This window comes from Heterodontus francisci, chromosome 16 (genome assembly GCF_036365525.1).
Source record: "Heterodontus francisci isolate sHetFra1 chromosome 16, sHetFra1.hap1, whole genome shotgun sequence".
Lineage (NCBI taxonomy): Eukaryota > Metazoa > Chordata > Chondrichthyes > Heterodontiformes > Heterodontidae > Heterodontus > Heterodontus francisci.
Window position 1 is genome coordinate 25,539,021 of NC_090386.1, and position 20,334 is coordinate 25,559,354.

The 20,334-nt window shown below is 44.0% G+C and overlaps 2 protein-coding genes across 2 annotated transcripts in view; one reads left to right on the top strand and one right to left on the bottom strand.

The window, feature by feature from the left end:
* Window positions 1–1,347, top strand: part of LOC137378008 (beta-1,3-galactosyl-O-glycosyl-glycoprotein beta-1,6-N-acetylglucosaminyltransferase 7-like) — a 40,456-nt gene extending 39,109 nt beyond the window's left edge. Inside the window, 1 exon segment of the mRNA XM_068048040.1 lies at window positions 822–1,347. Within this exon segment, the coding sequence (XP_067904141.1) occupies window positions 822–1,018 (197 nt within the window). The 3' untranslated portion in view covers window positions 1,019–1,347.
* rtf2 (replication termination factor 2) overlaps window positions 1–20,334 on the bottom strand; it is a 203,432-nt gene that overhangs the window by 119,147 nt on the left and 63,951 nt on the right. The window contains exons 4-5 of the mRNA XM_068048041.1: window positions 15,044–15,183; window positions 10,368–10,446 (exon numbers count right to left, since the gene is read on the bottom strand). Of these exons, the coding sequence (XP_067904142.1) occupies window positions 10,368–10,446; window positions 15,044–15,183 (219 nt within the window). The remainder of the gene's footprint in view (window positions 1–10,367; window positions 10,447–15,043; window positions 15,184–20,334) is intronic.

Below are 20,334 nucleotides of genomic sequence, written 5' to 3' on the forward strand. Positions count from 1 at the left end.
ACTATGTACTTTCTGTACCTTATAGGACTGTACCTGCTGAGTCAATAGAAGAGAGCTGGCACAGCAAATTTAGTTTGAAAATGAAGTTTAAATATCAGAACTCAAATAACAAATAAAAAGGTAACAGAATGAGTAGCTACCTATTTGGCTGCTACTTGAATTTTAAGGGAAAACAAATGTATGCCTTTTGTAGTGACATGCACGCAATGAACATCATAAGGCACATAAACAGGTGTTCCTTTCTCATTTAGTCGCAAACTGCTATATCCCTAACATCCCTTGATCAGCCACTGCCCTGATAAGTAATAGGCAAAGTGGTATAACAACCAGATTAAGACAACACTTGTAAAAGCAAGGGCATGTTTATATTTCCACTAGAGCATCACTATCAAGCACTTCTCATTTTACCAAACTTAAGTTACAGTATAGCTCTGGAGTTGTGATCCAGTCCAAAGTAAGGCAGTACAAGATCCCCCGGAGCAAGTTGTCTTGCATTGCTGGGCTTAATACTGCATGGAGAATGACTCCATTACGGCATTATAAAGTGCCGTGTGCTTTGGACACTCTTTAAATTTACGTGGTGGAGTTTTTGTGCGGACAGTCCCGCCAGTCGTCTTAAAACATTTAAATTTTTTACTTCTGGGAGAGGAACCCTGCATGCGAGTGCACGTTCACACTGTGCAAAGCTCTCTCCTATGCAGGAGAACTACAGATAGAAGATATTATGTGGGTGCGAACTACAGCTATCAGTCTCAGATCATCAGCTTTACTGCCGTGTACTCAAGACTTGCACTTCAATAAAGGATGTCTTTATTTTTCAGGGCATTATGTGCACGCTATCTGTGTGTATGGCCTCAGAGATCTAAAATGGATCATTCAACAACCAGGTATGTTTGCCAATAAGTTTGAAATTACAACATCCCCTCTGACTGTGAGGTGTATGGAGCAATGGTATAGGGATCGTATACTGAGTCAAACTTCAGCAACTATACAACCACAATGGTACCTTCAGGACTAAGAGTATTTTGATATGAAGATGAAGATTCAATCAAGGAGGAAAGTTGTTCCATAAGCAACTGATTGGAAGTTGATCTCAGTGGCATTCTGGAACATGTGCTGCATGTCCGCCGCATTAAGATTAATGCAAATGTATAGTTGGATGAATGACCTGTTAGCTCCATATGATCCATGTAAAAAGTGCATGCCACTTGGTTCATACATGCACTTTTATTTAAGATGGCTTACATGCACGAGCAAACTGCAATTTTATGTTTCAATCAAGAATCTTAATATATCAGGTCTTAATGTTTATGTATGTTGATTTAATAAAATTATCAAATTTAAAAATTGATTGTACAATTAAACTTAATCTGTATTACTGATATTAAATTCATAATTCCATTAAATGTATCTCTTCAGTGGATATTAAGGTTGAAAACAATAAATTACAGTGGGAGACAAGAATCTATAAACAGGGTTTCCAGAATTCATCTAGTCCATGCCTGGTGTCAGCTTACTTCATTGATAGCACTCTGACTTCTAACTTGGAAGGCTGTAGATTCAAGGACTATGCTAGGATTTGAGCAGAAAACCTAGGTTGACAGTCAGTACAGTGTAGAGGGAGTGCTGAATTCTTGAAGAGAACGGACATTCCCCCAGTATCCAGCCATAATTTATCCCTTAACTATCAAAACAGAATTAATTGGTTATTTATCTTACTACTGTTTGTGGGACCTTGCTCTGAAGAGATTGTTTTATGTAAACAGAACATCGCAGCCAGTGACTTCCAGTCAAAAAGTAATTAATTGCTCCTTAGAACATGTAAGGTGCTGTATAAATGCAAAATGAGCAGCAGAATGTTAAGTTTACAGCATAAACTATCTTGGAGAATGGTATTCATGAAAACATTGAATAGTTTTGTTTAAAACTCCAGTAATAATGATTTGGCCATCAGTAATGGATGATACGAGTGCAGGTGGAGAAATAGCTCCTTTGATATATAGATGCAGTATTACCGGCTATAGCACATTTGTAATTGGAAATATCTCTGCAGTTTCCATGCAAGTGATATTGTTTGCCTTGAGGTGTTTTAAGATATCGGAACAAATAGGAAATATAATAAATATCACCATTCACAATATCAACTATACTTTTATACTGCATAAATATTTGTCATCCTTCATTGCTGCCCCATACGGCATTCCTCAATTTATTTAACTGGTAGTGAGATGAATGAAGCAATTATTAATTCAATGCGATAAAATTTATCACAACACAAAATGGCCTTCAGACCACCACTTGTCCTTCTATTCAATTGTAGATGAGAATCTGCTGCATTCATCCACTCAGAGAAGTCTGCACTTGCTGTACATGGAATTGTACAGTAATACAAAGATAATTACAGCACAGGAACAGGCCCTTCGGCCCTCCAAGCCTGCGCCGATCCAGATCCTCTCTCTAAACATGTCGCCTATTTTCTAAGGTTCTGTATCTCTTTTCTTCCTGCCCATTCATGTATCTGTCTAGATACGTCTTAAAAGACGCCATCGTGCCCGCATCTACTACCTCCGCTGGCAACGCGTTCCAGGCACCCACCACCCTCTGCGTAAAGAACTTTCCACACATATCCCCCCTAAACTTTTCCCCTTTCACTTTGAACTCGTGTCCTCTAGTAATTGAATCCCCCACTCTGGGAAAAAGCCTCTTGCTATCCACCCTGTCTATACCTCTCATGATTTTGTACACCTCAATCAGGTCCCCCCTCAACCTCCGTCTTTCTAATGAAAATAATCCTAATCTACTCAACCTCTCTTCATAGCTAGCGCCCTCCATACCAGGCAACATCCTGGTGAACCTCCTCTGCACCCTCTCCAAAGCATCCACATCCTTTTGGTAATGTGGCGACCAGAACTGTACGCAGTATTCCAAATGTGGCTGAACCAAAGTCCTATACAACTGTAACATGACCTGCCAACTCTTGTACTCAATACCCCGTCCGATGAAGGAAAGCATGCCGTATGCCTTCTTGACCACTCTATTTACCTGCGTTGCCACCTTCAGGGAACAGTGGACCTGAACACCCAAATCTCTCTGGATGTCAATTTTCCCCAGGACTTTTCCATTTACTGTATAGTTCACTCTTGAATTGGATCTTCCAAAATGAATCACCTCGCATTTGCCCTGATTGAACTCCATCTGCCATTTCTCTGCCCAACTCTCCAATCTATCTATATTCTGCTGTATTCTCTGACAGTCCCCTTCACTATCTGCTACTCCACCAATCTTAGTGTCGTCTGCAAACTTGCTAATCAGTCCACCTATACTTTCCTCCAAATCATTAATGTATATCACAAACAACAGTGGTCCCAGCACGGATCCCTGTGGAACACCACTGGTCACACGTCTCCATTTTGAGAAACTCCCTTCTACTGCTACTCTCTGTCTCCTGTTGCCCAGCCAGTTCTTTATCCATCTAGCTAGTACACCTTGGACCCCATGCGCCTTCACTTTCTCCATCAGCCTGCCATGGGGAACCTTATCAAACGCCTTACTGAAGTCCATGTATATGACATCTACAGTCCTTCCCTCATCAATCAACTTTGTCACTTCCTCAAAGAATTCTATTAAGTTGGTAAGACATGACCTTCCCTGCACAAAACCATGTTGCCTATCACTGATAAGCCCATTTTCTTCCAAATGGGAATAGATCCTATCCCTCAGTATCTTCTCCAGCAGCTTCCCTACCACTGACGTCAGGCTCACCGGTCTATAATTACCTGGATTATCCCTGCTACCCTTCTTAAACAAGGGGACAACATTAGCAATTCTCCAGTCCTCCGGGACCTCACCCGTGTTTAAGGATGCTGCAAAGATATCTGTTAAGGCCCCAGCTATTTCCTCTCTCGCTTCCCTCAGTAACCTGGGATAGATCCCATCCGGACCTGGGGACTTGTCCACCTTAATGCCCTTTAGAATACCCAACACTTCCTCCCTCCTTATGCCGACTTGACCTAGTGTAATCAAACATCTGTTCCTAACCTCAACATCCGTCATGTCCCTCTCCTCGGTGAATACCGATGCAAAGTACTCGTTTAGAATCTCACCCATTTTCTCTGAGTCCAAGCATAACATTCCTCCTTTGTCCTTTAGTGGGCCAATCCTTTCTCCAGTTACCCTCTTTCTCCTTATATATGAATAAAAGGCTTTGGGATTTTCTTTAACCCTGTTTGCTAAAGATATTTCATGACTCCTTTTAGCCCTCTTAATTCCTCGTTTCAGATTGGTCCTACATTCCCGATATTCTTTCAAAGCTTCGTCTTTCATCAGCCGCCTAGACCTTATGTATGCTTCCTTTTTCCTCTTAGCTAGTCTCACAATTTCACCTGTCATCCATGGTTCCCTAATCTTGCCATTTCTATCCTTCATTTTCACAGGAACATGTCTCTCCTGCACGCTAATCAACCTCTCTTTAAAAGCCTCCCACATAACACATGTGGATTTACCTTCAAACAGCTGCTCCCAATCTACATTCCCCAGCTCCTGCCGAATTTTGGTATAGTTGGCCTTCCCCCAAATTAGCACTCTTCCTTTAGGACCACTCTCGTCTTTGTCCATGAGTATTTTAAAGCTTACGGAATTGTGATCACTATTCCCAAAGTAGTCCCCTACTGAAACTTCAACCACCTGGCCGGGCTCATTCCCCAACACCAGGTCCAGTATGGCCCCTTCCCGAGTTGGACTATTTACATACTGCTCTAGAAAACCCTCCTGGATGCTCCTTACAAATTCTGCTCCATCTAGACCTCTAACACTAAGTGAATCCCAGTCAATGTTGGGAAAATTAAAATCTCCTATCACCACCACCCTGTTGCTCCTACATCTTTCCATAATCTGTTTACATATTTGTACCTCTATCTCACGCTCGCTGTTGGGAGGCCTGTAGTACAGCCCCAACATTGTTACCGCACCCTTCCTATTTCTGAGTTCTGTCCATATTGCCTCACTGCTCGAGTCCTCCATAGTGCCCTCCTTCAGCACAGCTGTGATATCCTCTTTGACCAGTAATGCAACTCCTCCACCCCTTTTACCTCCCTCTCTATCCCGCCTGAAGCATCGATATCCTGGGATATTTAGTTGCCAATCATACCCTTCCCTCAACCAAGTCTCAGTAATAGCAATAACATCATACTCCCAGGTACTAATCCAAGCCCTAAGTTCATCTGCCTTACCTACTACACTTCTTGCATTAAAACAAATGCACCTCAGACCACCAGTCCCTTTATATTCATCATCTGCTCCCTGCCTGCTCTTCCCCTTAGTCACACTGACTTCATTATCTAGTTCCTTACAGGCTTTTGTTACTACCTCCTTACTGTCAACTGACCTCAATTGGTTCCCATCCCCCTGCCACATTAGTTTAAACCCTCCCCAACAGCGTTAGCAAAAGCACCCCCAAGGACATTGGTTCCAGTCCGGCCCAGGTGTAGACCGTCCAATTTGTAATAGTCCCACCTCCCCCAGAACCGGTCCCAATGTCCCAAAAATCTGAACCCCTCCTTCCTGCACCATCTCTCAAGCCACGCATTCATCCTGACTATTCTTTCATTTTTACTCTGACTATCACGTGGCACTGGTAGCAATCTTGAGATTACTACCTCTGAGGTCCTGCTTTTTAACTTGGCTCCAAACTCCCTAAACTCTGCTTGTAGGACCTCATCCCGTTTTTTACCTATATCATTGGTGCCTATGTGCACAATGACAACTGGCTGTTCACCCTCCCCCTTTAGAATGTTCTGCAGCCGATCTGAGACATCCCTGACCCGAGACATGTTAAAGGAAGTTCTGCAACATAACATAATTCACCTTTGGATGAGTCATAATGCTATATTTTGGTTTACGGTATTTTACTGTTAACATGAGTGAATGTTTTGGAATACAGACAAAATTGGCTTGCAGTGGCTATGAGATTCACTTGTAGTAGAATTTGACACTGCAACAGCTCCAGGAATCTAATGCTTTAGGGCAATTATGAGGAGTTTGAGATGGAAGCCTGCCACATTTGCAGAGAGAACCATGCAAGCTGCAAGTCACAGGAACTGTCATTACTGGAGGAGTACAGGCCAAATGCAAATCCACCCACCATAATGTTACAGGTGGTAATGAAACATTTAAAAATGCAGTCCAATAATGACTGTAAAATGCAATGCAAAGGAAAGGATGGTAAATTTTCAAAATTGAAAATTTCAAGGCCGATAACATTAAAGTCTGGCTTGGGTATAAAATTAAAACCCGACAACAACAAACATATTTTTGAAACAGAAAAAGATCATAGACTAAAAAAACAATATGGAACAAAACAGTACAGTCCAGCCCGACCCCGAATGCTGGACACTGAATACAGACCCGACCCGAACCTTACACGTAGTCGGGTATGGTCGGGTAGCCAGGCTTTAGATAATGTAATTATTCATTACAATACTGGTGCAGCAAAGGAAAACAGCACTGAAATGCTTTCATTTCCTGAACACGATTCTTATAATAAAAACATTTCAAAATTTATATGACTTTCTTTTGTTTTAATGTTCTACCCCAAATTACTCCATTATTTTGCTGTTGGCTCAGAAATTAAAAACACCATCAAACATGGAAGATCCCATGCTTTACCCCTGGGTTCTGTGTCAAGTTAGCTGATCTGAGCATTAGTTGTGCTGGAGCTATAATGATTAGACTCTGGCCTCCTGAGTCCATTCTAGATAGGTTCCAAATTGTCCAAAACTTTGCTTTCACCATCTTATTCCACAATAATCCATATTACTACTCCTGTCCTCACTCACTTCCATTCACTGCTCATCCCCAATGCACTGACTTCAAAATCTTGTCCTTATTTAAAAGAACCTCATGGCTTCACACCACCTCCCCCCGCACCCCCAACTATACCAGCAGTCTTCTCTAGTTCTACATCTGAACCACACACCCTGCTCTTCCAATTATAGCCTCCTTTACGTCCTCCACCTCCTTCGGTTCCATCTCCAGCAGCAAGCGCATTAGTCTCACCCTCTGGAACACCTCTAATTCCTCTTTTGGTAAGTGCCCATTTTTACTAATTTAAAGGCATTATATAAATATAGCACCTGTGGAACAAGGTGTGAATGGACGGCCCTCATAGGCTAATCTTAGCCTGTTCTCGGGTGGGTCCAAGATCAGCGCTGGATGAAAACATTCGGCCTGCACTTGCTGTCTAGGACTTAGTGAAAGTGACTCAATAACAAAAACAGATTATCATCCCATTTACTTTGATTGTTGTTTGATGTGTGGGAACAGATCAAAAATAAGCTAATCAGCTAACAAACTAATTGTGGAGCTGTGGAGCCAACTTATAAAAAATAATAAGCAGAAGCTAACAAGACAGCTGCAGATAGCTTAATAGTGGCCTATTGTTTAATAATCAGCCTAACAGTGCAAGGAGGGGGGAATGTGAAACTACTGAAATAAAATGCAAAAATAAAATGCTGGGACGAATGAACCAATCATGCACTGATAACAGAAGTCTGCAAACCACTCAGAAACAAGGGGGGGCATTACTAGTTTTGTTTGAGTAACTATAAGAAAGGCTTGCTGTAGTGAGCACATGTTCTTTTGTTTTGTTCTTTTGCATGTTCTTTGTTTTGCTTTTTGTTCTTTTTGTATGCTTGCAATGTAACAATCATGTACTGCAATAAAGTTTCTAATGGTTACGGTCGGACTTCGTCTCTCTTTGTAACTGATGGAATCCAATAGATGCAAGAACCCCCACCTTTTTATTTTGTAGCTGACCTGGGCTTTTCACGACATAATGTTGGTAGCTGCCATTCTCAAAGTATAAACGTTCTAATTACTAAGAACTGAACCATGTGTACATATCTATCTTAAAACCTATTACACTGCATTATCACTTCCAACATAGTATAAGGGGTAAGATACTGGATGAGCAACCCTGAGTTCATGAATTCAAATCAGACTATGGCAAGCTATGAAACTGAATTCAAAATATTTTGTAATTTGTGGGCTGGTACCAGAAAAAAAAATAGTAATGAAAGCTGCTGGACTGATGCAAAAACCCAACTGGTTCACTAACATCCTTCGGGCAGAGCAGCAGAGTTTAAAAGAGCAGGCCAGTGAGGGAGCAGAGCGGTGAAATTTAGAAGAGCAGGCCAGTGAGGGAGCAGAGGCAGAGCGATGGAGTTTAGAAGAGCGAGCCAGTGAGGCAGCTGGGGGTTCTGATTTGACTAACAGCGTACTAAAGAAAATCAACTATGATGTCAGTGGGAAGCAGGTGAGTGACTGGTTGGAGAGCTCTTTATGCTTTTTAAAAAAAAACTTTTTTTCCTCTCTGGAAACTCGGGTATCAGTCGCAGCAAGTCTTAACTAATAGAAAGAATGGCAGGGCTGCTCCGACCTCTGGAGTGCACATCCTGTGCTATGTGGGAACTCCAGGACACTTCAAGTGTCTGACTGTGTAGTGGAGGCAGGTTCAACTGAGGCATTCAAGAGGGAATTGGATTGTTATCTGAAAAGGAAGATTGCGCAGGACTACAGGGAGAAGGCCAGGGAGTGGCACTAGGCAAATTGCTCTTTTGGAGAGCCAGCACAGACTGAATGACCTCCTCCTGTGCTGTAACAATTCTGTGATTCTGTAAAAGGAACCTGCTAGCCTTATTTGGTCTGGCCTGCACGTCATTTCAGTCTCACAGCATAGCTGACTCATACACTGTGAAGCAGCCTAACAAGTCATTCAGCCTTGCCTGCACCACACCTCAGGAGCAAATATTTAAAAAAAATGCAATGTCTACCTGTATCTCCAATCCCTCCTTTCTATGCTTTTACCAGATTCAAAGCATTGGCAGAACACAGCAACAACAATTCTTACAAGATCCATGTGCGCATGCTTGTTCAAACATCAATGAACTTCAAAAAGTATTTGCAAACTTGGATTTGCAAGCTCATGCTTCAGTTTGAAGATGTCCCTAATGCTGGATGAAGGCAAGCATAAGATAGCAATACAAATATCACATTGCTGGCCTGTCAGGCAGGCTGAGGTTTCGGCTCATTTGCAGTCACTTCCACATGCAACTTAATTTATACCACCTGGATGCTTCTGGAAGCAGCACTGTAATATGATCAGACAATATGTCATTTATATCAAACTATGGCTTTGCGATCAACAGATAAAACCTCACAAATGGAAGCAAAAAAGCTGCACCGCAACAAATTCCACTTTTCAAAAAAACGTAGTAATTCATCCCGAGAAAAAGGGTTGTGGAAACTCAAATGAATACCCAATATTCTTCAGTACAAAAAGCATAAAGATTTCAATTAAGGAAATAACTTTGAATTACAATCAACACAAGAGCAGGAGTGGGTCATTCAATTCTGAGGGGCTATTCTGCCATTCAATTAGATCATGGCTAATCTGTACCTCAAATCCATATAACTTTCTGCTCTCAGGTACACAATTTATGGTAGATTAAAGGGAAAATAAAAAATGCAGGGTAAGTCTTTTTGCAACGTGCTATCCTTTTTCTAGATTCAATCACCCTCTTACCAGGAAGCTTCAAATGTACAAGATATTGAAAAAATCAACTTTATTCCACGTTAGACATTGAGTGGGGTTTCTCGGTTAGGCTACTTTGCAATAATAATGCTCCGGGATGCACAAACAGCAAAGACACAACTCCAAACGAGCACGAGAGTCATTCCAGGACCACTGCCTGACAAAACCATACAAAAGGACTGGTATGCATTCCTAACTTCTGGACAGCAAAGGTTTTGCGAACAATGCAGCACAACATAAAAGTAGTTGAAAAAAACTACACACTGGGTACAAGTGGAGCCTGGAGGCGCTCTCACTTTTGTTCCTCAAAACATATTCAAACCATGTTTAAAAACATCTGCTTGCTGTTGAAACGGACTCCCACCCTCACAGATGATCAGCAGTCAAGTCACCAACCATTTGGATTTACAACACTTCTATCCAATCTGCACTTAGCATAATTTTCAAGGTGACGACTGCCAGTTTTCAAAAATAATGTTGTTGAGATGGAAATAAGTGGGAGTTAAGGGACTGAAGCAGCAGCAATTTGCAAGCGCAAATAAATTTACATGGGATGTTGGAGAGAGCTAGATAGGAAGGAAAAGATGAAGATGATAGAGGATGAAGACGGGAGGCAACCAGTCCTATTTCTAAAGATTTAACTTAAGGCAGAAGGAAGTTTTCAAGGAGGAGGCAACAACAGACACAATGGCTTTCTTCATCCAGGCACACTTACAGCTGCATTTTGTACATTCAGCAAGACTCCAGCCCATTGGGGCACAGCTTTCTAATTTCCTACCTTGTGGCAAACTTCAGTCTTTATCTCTTTCATAGCACGGTCCGAGAAGACACATCCACAGACACGGAGGTAGCAAAATCTGTAAGAAAATCAGTGAGGTCACAAACAACCACACTAACAGTGAACTGCTTCTGAAACCTTTTATAACTTGGCCTAGATTGTTAAGGCAGAGCTAAGGGAGGGTCAATATAAAACTCCAACTGGATTCATCTCAGCCAGGTATCTCTTATGTGAGGCAACTATTTGTTGTTTTAATGAAAAAACTGGACTAAACACCCTCTACATTCAGGTTTTAAAATGTACCACCTACTCTTTTAATTGTTCCATAAAAATTCTTCCAAGCAAACTATTTCCATAATGATCCAAAAGCTGCTTTTTATATATACACATATCTCCTTGCAAAAGGTGACATGATCCAGGACCAACAATTACCCCAAATAGAATAAACCACAACTTCCAAACTATGTTTTCAGTCATCTCAGTACACTGATCAGAGCTTTTGTTAGGATATGAAAACATTTATTTACAGTTTGAAGCACAATGCATCAGAATTAGGCAATATTTGCTTCTAAATCACAGAACTGTTACAGTGCAGGAGGAGGCCATTCAGCCCATCCTGTCTGCAACAGCTCTCGAAGAGCAATTCATTTAGTGCTAATCCCCCACCTTCTCCCTGTAACCCTGCACATTCTTCCTTTTCAGAGAAAGGTCTAATTCCCTTTTCAATTGTTCAATTGAACCTGCCTCCACCACACTATCAGGCAGTGCATTCCAAATAGACTACGAAGCCTTAAGATTTGTATATGGACTGTCCCAGCAGGTGCAAGCACCACTAAAATCATGCTGAATTGCACAACCTTGCTCATAAAGAATCCATCTTGCACTGATGGTCAGAACACTTTGAGAGCCTATTTGGTGACCAGCAGATGGTGCAGGAGACGCCCATCGTAAAGATCTCCCAGAGGGAAATGAAGTCTGAGCTGGCTGAGCCACCAACCCATTAAGAGATGAAGTCCACCACAGCACAATTAAGGTTCCACAAAGCCCCCAAAATAGATGAGATTCCAGTTGAGGTCCATAAACAGAGAGAAGATGGGATCCTTGATAGGCTTTCAGATCAATTTACAGCATTCTGGGAGAAAGGGACAGTGCCTCAGGACCTTCGAGATGCAGTGATAGTCTTCTCTCATATTTGTTTTTGAAGAGAGAGACAAAGTGTTCAAACTATGGCGGCTTCATCTTACTCTCCCCCACAGGCAAAATCCTGGCCAGAGTGCTTCTAAATCGACTTGTTCCGACAATAGCTGAAGAAAGCCTCCCGGAAAGTCTGTGCAGATTCAGACCTAATAATGGAACTACAGACATGATTTTTGTGCTGTGACAGATCCAGCAGAAGTGTAAGGAACAAAAATGGGCCTGAATGTTAGTTCAACACTGTCTTTGAGCTATCATGAACATTAGATGACAGGACTACAATCACAAACAATGAAGTCCTCAACATAGCCAATATGCCCAGCACTGAATGCATTCTTTTACGTCAATTATGCTGGCAGGATATGTGTCACGCATGGAGGATTCCAGAATGCCAAAAGCAGTGCCTGATGGTGAACTATGTTCCAATAAGCAAGATCAAGGTGCACCTCACATAGTTTAAAGACCAGCTGAAGTGACAGCTCTCTCTGGCTGACACCGACCAATGGGTATGGGAGCAAGAGGCTGCTGACAAACAGCTGGTGCACAACAATCAGGAAAGCAGCCTACAAGTTCAAAACAAACAGACGCGAGGCTGGAGAAAGGCACAGACAATGGAAGGAAATTGCTTATACCAGAGCCCGTCCAAACCAGGAGTACTTGCGTCCCAACTGCTCAAGAGCCTGCAGATCAAGAATTGGCCTCTTCAGTCACCAGCGATCATGCCAACTACCACAAAGACAAGCCTTCCCATTATCTCTGCCTGCAAAGAATCTGTCATCACCAACAACATTCAAGAACATGAAAGCAACTGAAGGGCATGGAGCGTTGCTAATATCCTATGGTTTTAAATAATACAGCTCAGTGAATTTTGCTGTCCTTCTGCACAATAATTGGTTGATAAAAACTTCTGACACATGTTTCCCAGATCACTTCTGGTGGCAGGGGGACAGGGGAGTGGATTGCTGGAGTTTTGCTGTTAAGTAGCTGATAACTAGAAGAGCACTTCAACGGATCTGGCCAACACTCACACTTGCCCTCTTTCAACCTCAAGTAAGCAAATGAATACTGGAGAACCACCATTTTTTTATTCTTTCATGGGCTGTGATGCCCAACCTTAATTACCCTTGAGAAGGTGATGGGGTCAGCAGCCTTCTTGAACTGCTGCAGTTCATTTGGTGTGGGTATACCCACAGTGCTGTTCAGAAGGGAGTTCCAGGATTTTGATCCAGAAAGTCAAGAAACGGCGATATAGTTCCAAGTCAAGATGATGTGTGACTTAGAGGAGAGCCTGCAGATGGTGGTGTTCCCAAGTGTCTACTGCCCTTGTCCTTCTAGGTGGAAGAGGTCATAGGTTTGGAAAGTGCTGTCAAAGGAGCCTTGGTGAGTTGCTGCTGTACATCTTGTAGATGGTACACACTGTTGCCACTGTGCGTCGGTGGTGGAGGGACTGAACATTTAAGGTGGCGGTTGGGGTGCCGATCAAGCGGGCTGCTTTGTCCTGGATGGTGACGAACTTCAAGTGTTGTTGGAGCTGCACTCATACAGTGGAGAGTATTCCACTGTAGACTTGTGCCTTGTAGATGGTGGATAGGCTTTGGGGAGTCAGGAAGTGAGTTACTCACCACAGAATTCCCAGCCTTTGACCTGCTCTTGTAGCCACAGTATTTATATGGTGGTCTAGTTCAGTTTCTGGTCAATGGTGACCCCCAGGATGTTGATGGTGGGGGATTCAGCAATCACTATGCCACTGAATGTCAAGGGGAGATGGTGAGATTCTCTCTTGTTGGAGATGGTCATTTCCTGGCACTTCTTTGGCACAAATGTCAGTTACCACTTATCTGTCCAAGCCGGAATGTTGTCCAGGTCTTGCTGCATCCTGGCACGATCTGCGTCAATTTCTAAAGAGTCGCGAATGGTACTGAGCACTGTGCCATCATCAACCATCATCCCCAATTCTGACTTTACAATGGAGGAAAGGCTTCATTGATGAAGCAGCTGAAGATGGTTAGGCCTAGGACACTACCCTAGGGGCAGCACAGTGGTTAGCACCGCAGCCTCACAGCTCCAGCGACCCGGGTTCAATTCTGGGTACTGCCTGTGTGGAGTTTGCAAGTTCTCCCTGTGTCTGCGTGGGTTTTCTCTGGGTGCTCCGGTTTCCTCCCACATGCCAAAGACTTGCAGGTTGATAGGTTAATTGGCCATTATAAATTGCCCCTAGTATAGGTAGGTGGTAGGGAAATATAGGGACAGGTGGGGATGTGGTAGGAATATGGGATTAGTGTAGGATTAGTATAAATGGGTGGTTGATGGTCGGCACAGACTTGGTGGGCCGAAGGGCCTGTTTCAGTGCTGTATCTCTAAACTAAACTAAACCCTGAGGAACTCCTGCAGTGATGTTCTGGGCTGAGATGCTTGACCACCAACAACCACAACCATCTTCCTTTGTACTAGGTATGACTCCAAACAGTAGAGAGTTTTCCCTCTCGATTTCCATTGACTTTAATCTTCCTAGGGCTCCTTGATGCAACACAAATGCTGTCTTGCTGTCAAGGGCATTCTCTCTCACCTCACTTTTTGAATTCAGCTCTTTCGTCCATGTTTGGACCAAAGCTGTAATGAGGTCCGGAGCAGAGTGGACCTGGCAGAACCCAAGCTAAGCATCAGCGTGCAGGTTATTGCTGAGTAAATGTTGTTTGATAGCACTGTTGACAAAACCTTCCATCACTTTGCTGCTGATCGAGTAGACTGATGGGGCCGTAACTGGCCGGATTGAATTTGTCCTGCTTTTTGTGGACAGGACATATCTGGGCAATTTTCTACATTGTCGGATTGATGCCAGGTTGTAGCTATACTGGAACAACTTGCCTAGCAGTGTGACTAGTTCTGGAGCACAAGTCTTCAGTACTACTGATGGGATGTTGTCAGGCCCCATAGCCTTTTGTTGCATCGAGTGCCTTCAGCTGTTTGTTGATATCACATGGAGTGTATCAAATTGGCTGAAGACTGGCATCTGTGATGCTGGGTCCTCAGCAGGAGGCGGAGATGGATCATCCACTTGGCACTTCTGGCTGAAGATGGTTCTCATGGCTTTACCAAAAATTGCAGACATCAAGACAGTTATAGAAAGATGCATGCTCTCTGGAACAAATATTGATTCTGAAACTTTGGGTCCTGTGTGGCCACAGTAATAAACACCCATTCCTGCTTCCACCAGAATAGCAGCTAGATGGCGAAATAGCAGTGGAACAAAACCACGATCACAAGATAGCAGAGTCAACTTGGGCTGCACTCACAGTCAACTAAATTGGGGCACCTCACAGACTTGAGGGCAGGTTGAGTGCCTGCTTGGTGAAAGGTGCCCTGACGAAAGAATCTAAAAAAAATTTTGGTTCACAGCCGAATGGATAAATGCAACTGTGCCTACAATTCTCACCAGTCATATAAGGCTAATGTCAAAGAGAAGTAAAATTCAAGCAACTCACTTCTGTCGTCCATTCATTTCCAAACCAACCACAGGACAGATGAAAGCAGCACCCTGCAGGTCTTCATACTTGTCACCCTTTGTGTTGGCCTTATCACCTTTCCAGGCTGGATTGTCAGTCAGATTCAGCTCCTTCACATCCTAAGGATAAAAAAAGCACAGAAAACTTAACATGTCACAGTGTCTTGATCCAATAAATTCCAACTGTTTCTCAGAAAAGGGACAGGTGGTGTTGATTGCTTTATCTTGATTGGTGGCTTAAACTCAAGTCTTAAGACAGAATGCATTTTAAAATCCAAATCCACCTCAGAACAAGTTAATAAAGTTCATCTCACTGGCTCATTGATGTCCTGAGAACGTAGGGCCATGTAGGTAGATTTTAGGTTAATTTTCAGCGGGAAAATATTGCACTTGCCTGCTATCTCTCATGATGCAATGCTAAAAGAAAAAAAACTAGGAGAACAAAACATCTTGCAGATGAAAACAAAATTAACCAGCACAGAAAGCTGGAAAGACCCCTTGGCAGTTTTGTTTGTGAGCAAGGTGGAGCATTGACTAAACCAAAGCAGTAAACAAGACTTATAGAATTGAAGCTGCAACCATTAACGAGAAGGGTAATGCCCGAGGGTACATTTGAGGGCAACAAGGAAGCTCCCGAGTAACAAATGCAGAAAGCATGCATGGGAGGTCTGACTTGCAGACTAAACAGAACAGCTACAACAAAAAGAAATTGGTACTAGAGGCAGAAAAGATCCAATGTTAAACAGGATGATGAAAACTGGGCATCGTAGTGTTTAGTAGGTTGCCCCAGCCCTTTGGAGTGCAAATCCAGCCCAGACTACTAAAATGAAGGTCTCTGTTATGTCAATGTGTTTTCTTGAATGATAATTTTCTTTAATACACTGACTGGAGACCTGAATTTATATATTTTTTTCAAAAAGACATTTTAAAAAAAGACAAGCTTCCAGCAGTCATCCTTTCAGCTTAAGATGCTCAACTAATTTACAATATTGCAGTACTTGTGAGGAGAGAGAGGCGAAATGTCTGCTAAGTCCCCAGCAAGAACCAAGACCCAGGAAGTTTAAAGGAACTACCTGCTCTCTCAGCAAGAAGAAATACTGCTAACTGCTGTGTTTGAATCACTGAGTGACTGTCATGTGACAAGTCCCTTCCATCTGTGGTTTTAAGCTGAAGTTTTCTCTGCAGCAGAGGAGAAGCAACTGGACTCTGACATGAGCAGACCTGAAGTGGGGGTCTCTCTCTCTCTCCATTCCAGTTTCAAAGAGTTCAAAGCCTACCTGTTGACTGACCACCTTTCCATGCTCCAGCTATAATCAGAAACCCCGTTGGAGGAAATCATCTGCTTCGCTATCTCCAAGACACTCACCCAAACCAGTCATCTACCTCTTCAAACTAAAAGCCTCAGGACCACTGAATTCAGCTAGAAGCCAGCCGAATCACCAATCTCCACAGACTGTATACTTTTTTTGGTAATGGACTCTAACTCAACTAATCTGCCTTACCCCACTCTGAAACTTATTTGTGTGTGCGCGTGCGCGACAGTGGCGTGTTATTATTTTATTAGTTCAATTGAGGTACAATAAGTTAACCTCTTTCTTTGTTAACTCAAAAAACCTGTCCGATTACTTACTTGCTATGATCAGAACAAGAACCAATCAACACCTATTTAATTGGCCAACACATCCACTTTAAGGAGGAATTAAACCTGTTGTGGTCAAACAAGAGGGAAAAGAGGGAAACCTTTCAACCCTCCTTCACTTGGCCATAACAGAAATTTGGAGGCCGATATCTGGGATCAAGCCCAAAGACAAATGGGAAATTGGAAGCAGGAAACCAAATTGATCCCTAGCAATAATTTAAAAAGTTCAATGCAGGTTTTCTTGTGTTTTTCAGTGCTAGAGTACTAAAATGTCCGCATTCAAGGCCAGTCCCTTCCTAAAACAGAGAGAAGTAACTTGGGCCAAGTTAAAAGCCTGATCTGTTGAAGAGCTGAGGAATGTAGCTGGGCAGTTAGAGATTACTATCTGTCCAATGGCTGGGAAGCCTGAAATGCTAAAACTTGTGGCCAACCATTTTAAAAGTGACACTGAAAAACTGGTGATAAGCAAAGAATCTGAAACAGACACAGTAACATTAGCTAAGATACAACTAGAACAGAGGAGACTAGAATCAGTTTCAAAAGGAGAAAGAGCAGAAAGTGTTTCAGGAAAGGAAGAAAGAAAGAAAGAGCTTTCCAGAGAAAGAGCAGAGAGAATTCCAGGAAAGGGAAAAAAAAGGGAGGGAACAGAACAAGAAAGAGCTTTCCAAAGGGAGTTAAGGCAGCTCAAACTGACTGGGGGAAGAACAAATGTACCCAGTGAAGGCACCGCTAGTGAGGGAGTCATACCTAGCTCAGAACGTTCTGAGCTCTTAAAAGGTCTCCCAGTTGATACAAAGTTCAATGGAGGGGGATGTGGAAGCATTTTTCATCTCTTGAAAAGCTTGCAAAACAGTTGAAGTGGCCACTGGACACTGTTATTGCAAAGCAAACTAACAGGAAAAGCCCATGAAGTTTACTCACTGTTGCCTGATGAGAGTTCATCAGATTATGAGATGACTAAAAATTTTATCCTGAGTGCAATAGAACTTCTGGCATACCGCCAGAAGTTCCAAACTCTCCAAAAGGAACCTGAACAAATTTACACAGAGTTCGAAAGGGTTAAGCAACAAGCTTTCGACCGATGGATAAGGGCACTTTTGATAAAGAGTCCACCCATGAAAACCTCAGATGGGTGATCCTCCTCGAGGAGTTCAAAAACTCACTTCCCCTTCCCATAAGAAACCACGTGGAGGAACAAAAGGGTCCAAGAGACAGACAGGCAGTAATCCTGGCTGATGATTATACACTTATTCATAAGCCCTTGCCCCAAGGGAAACCCTTCCCTAGTCACCTCCAAAAACCTGAAAAAGGATAGAAGGTGGGAGAGTGACAGGAGGATGAACAACATGAGCAAGAAGAGAGAGCCAGAAACATAGGGGGTCCTCCTCAGGCCAAAAAGGACGGTGCTGAGAACAGGAGTGACACCCAGAAGTCCAAATGTTTCCATTGTAACAAGGCAGGTCACCTTCGAGTTGACTTCTGGAAGTTACAGGGAAAACCCACAGGTTTAGTCATAGTACACCAGATCAGTGCAGGAAAAGGGGCCCTGATGGAAAGCACAACAGACCAAGCTGTGGCTTTAACTGCGGCAGTAAAATCAAGTAAACCTACCACCAAGAGTGCGGGAAAACTTAACAAAATCCCTGAGAGTTACCAGGATTTTGTGTCCAGAGGAAAAAGTGACCCCATACACCAGGAGAGTAAGCCCATAGACAAACTTAGGGATACAGGGGCACCTAATCCCTTCTGCTGGGAAAAGGCATGACCTTTCCCCCCAGTGAGTGCAAAGAATGCTAGTGCTAGTAATTGATATTAGAGGAAAGTATAAGCCCATATCTTTGTACCAGGCGCACCTGGAGTGCAACCCTGTTTCAGGACCAGTCACGGTGGGAATTGTCCCTCATTTACCTGTGGACAGGGTCGACCTGCTCCTGGGTAATGATCTGGTGAGGGAAAAGGTGGTAGCTTACCCAGTGGTTTTAGAGAGACGGAAAGAGGTTAGGGAGACAGAGCAGTTACAGGAAAAGGTCCCGAGAACTTTCCTGACTGTGTGGTGACCCTGTCTATGACCAAACAAGCTCAGTCACAGGAGGCTGAACTGGCACTGCAGACAGATGACCGTACTGTCTGGTTATCTGAAACCTTCTTTGGGAAGTTAGAGGACCCAGAGGATGGGTTAAACAGGTCTTTCTTGGTTGAGATTCAGCAAGCCAACCCAGGGTTAAAAAGTTAGCACAGGCTGCCCAAATTGAAGTTGAAGCAGAGCTATTATTTAAAGGATAAGGTGAAGAGGAAGTGGAGACCTCCTCCTAGACCTGCAACAAAGAGTGGACAGTGGTTCACCAGCTAGTGGTGCTGCCAAGGTACGGTAGGGAAATATTGAGAATAGCCCATGAGATTCCAATAGCTGCACATGTCAGAATCAGAAAAACCGAAGCCTATATCAGACAGCATTTTTACTGGCCACAACTTCACAAGGATGTGGTGGAGTTCTGTAAGAGTTGCCACATGTGCCAGGTTGTGGGGAAGCGTCACCTGCACTCCTAATTCCCATACCGGCTTTTGGGGAACCGTTCAGCAGAGTGCTGGCAAGATTGTGTGGGACTCCTGCCAAAAACAAAAGGGAGCTATCAGTATCTTCCAATGATTATGGATGTGGCAATTCGGTTTCCAAAGGCTATCCCTATAAGAACTATCTCTGCCAAGGTAGTGGTGGAGGGGCTAACCCAATTCTTCACCCGATATGGGCTGCCTGCTGAGATCCAATCGGATCAAGGCACGAATTTTACGTCCAGTATTTTTCAAAAGGTCATGGGCAATCTGGGCAAAACCCAGCTAAAGGCCTCAGCCTAACACCAACAGTCACAAGGGGTTTTGGAGTGGTACCACCAGACCCTAAAGACAATGATCAGGGCATACTGCAATGAGTACCCCCATGACTAGGACAAAGGACTGGGATTTCTTCTGTTTGCTACCAGAGAACCACCCAATGAGTCCAATGGCTTTCGTCCCTTTTAATTAGTTAATGGCCATGAAGTGAGAGGTCCTCTAATACTAATCAAGGAGAAGTTTTTGGGACACAGGGACGAATCTTCCCTGTTAGACTGCATCTTCATGTTCCGAGAATGGCTCATGGGAGGGCGAGAGACGGAGGGCGAGGGGGGGAGGGCGAGAGACGGAGGGCGAGGGGGGGAGGGCGAGAGACGGAGGGCGAGGGGGGGAGACGGAGGGCGAGGGGGGGAGACGGAGGGCGAGGGGGGAGACGGAGGGCGAGGGGGGGAGACGGAGGGCGAGGGGGGGAGACGGAGGGCGAGGGGGGGGAGACGGAGGGCGAGGGGGGGGAGACGGAGGGCGAGGGGGAGAGACGGAGGGCGAGGGGGAGAGACGGAGGGCGAGGGGGAGAGACGGAGGGCGAGGGGGAGAGACGGAGGGCGAGGGGGAGAGACGGAGGGCGAGGGGGAGAGACGGAGGGCGAGGGGGAGAGACGGAGGGCGAGGGGGGAGAGACGGAGGGCGAGGGGGAGAGACGGAGGGCGAGGGGGAGAGACGGAGGGCGAGGGGGAGAGACGGAGGGCGAGGGGGAGAGACGGAGGGCGAGGGGGGAGAGACGGAGGGCGAGGGGGGAGAGACGGA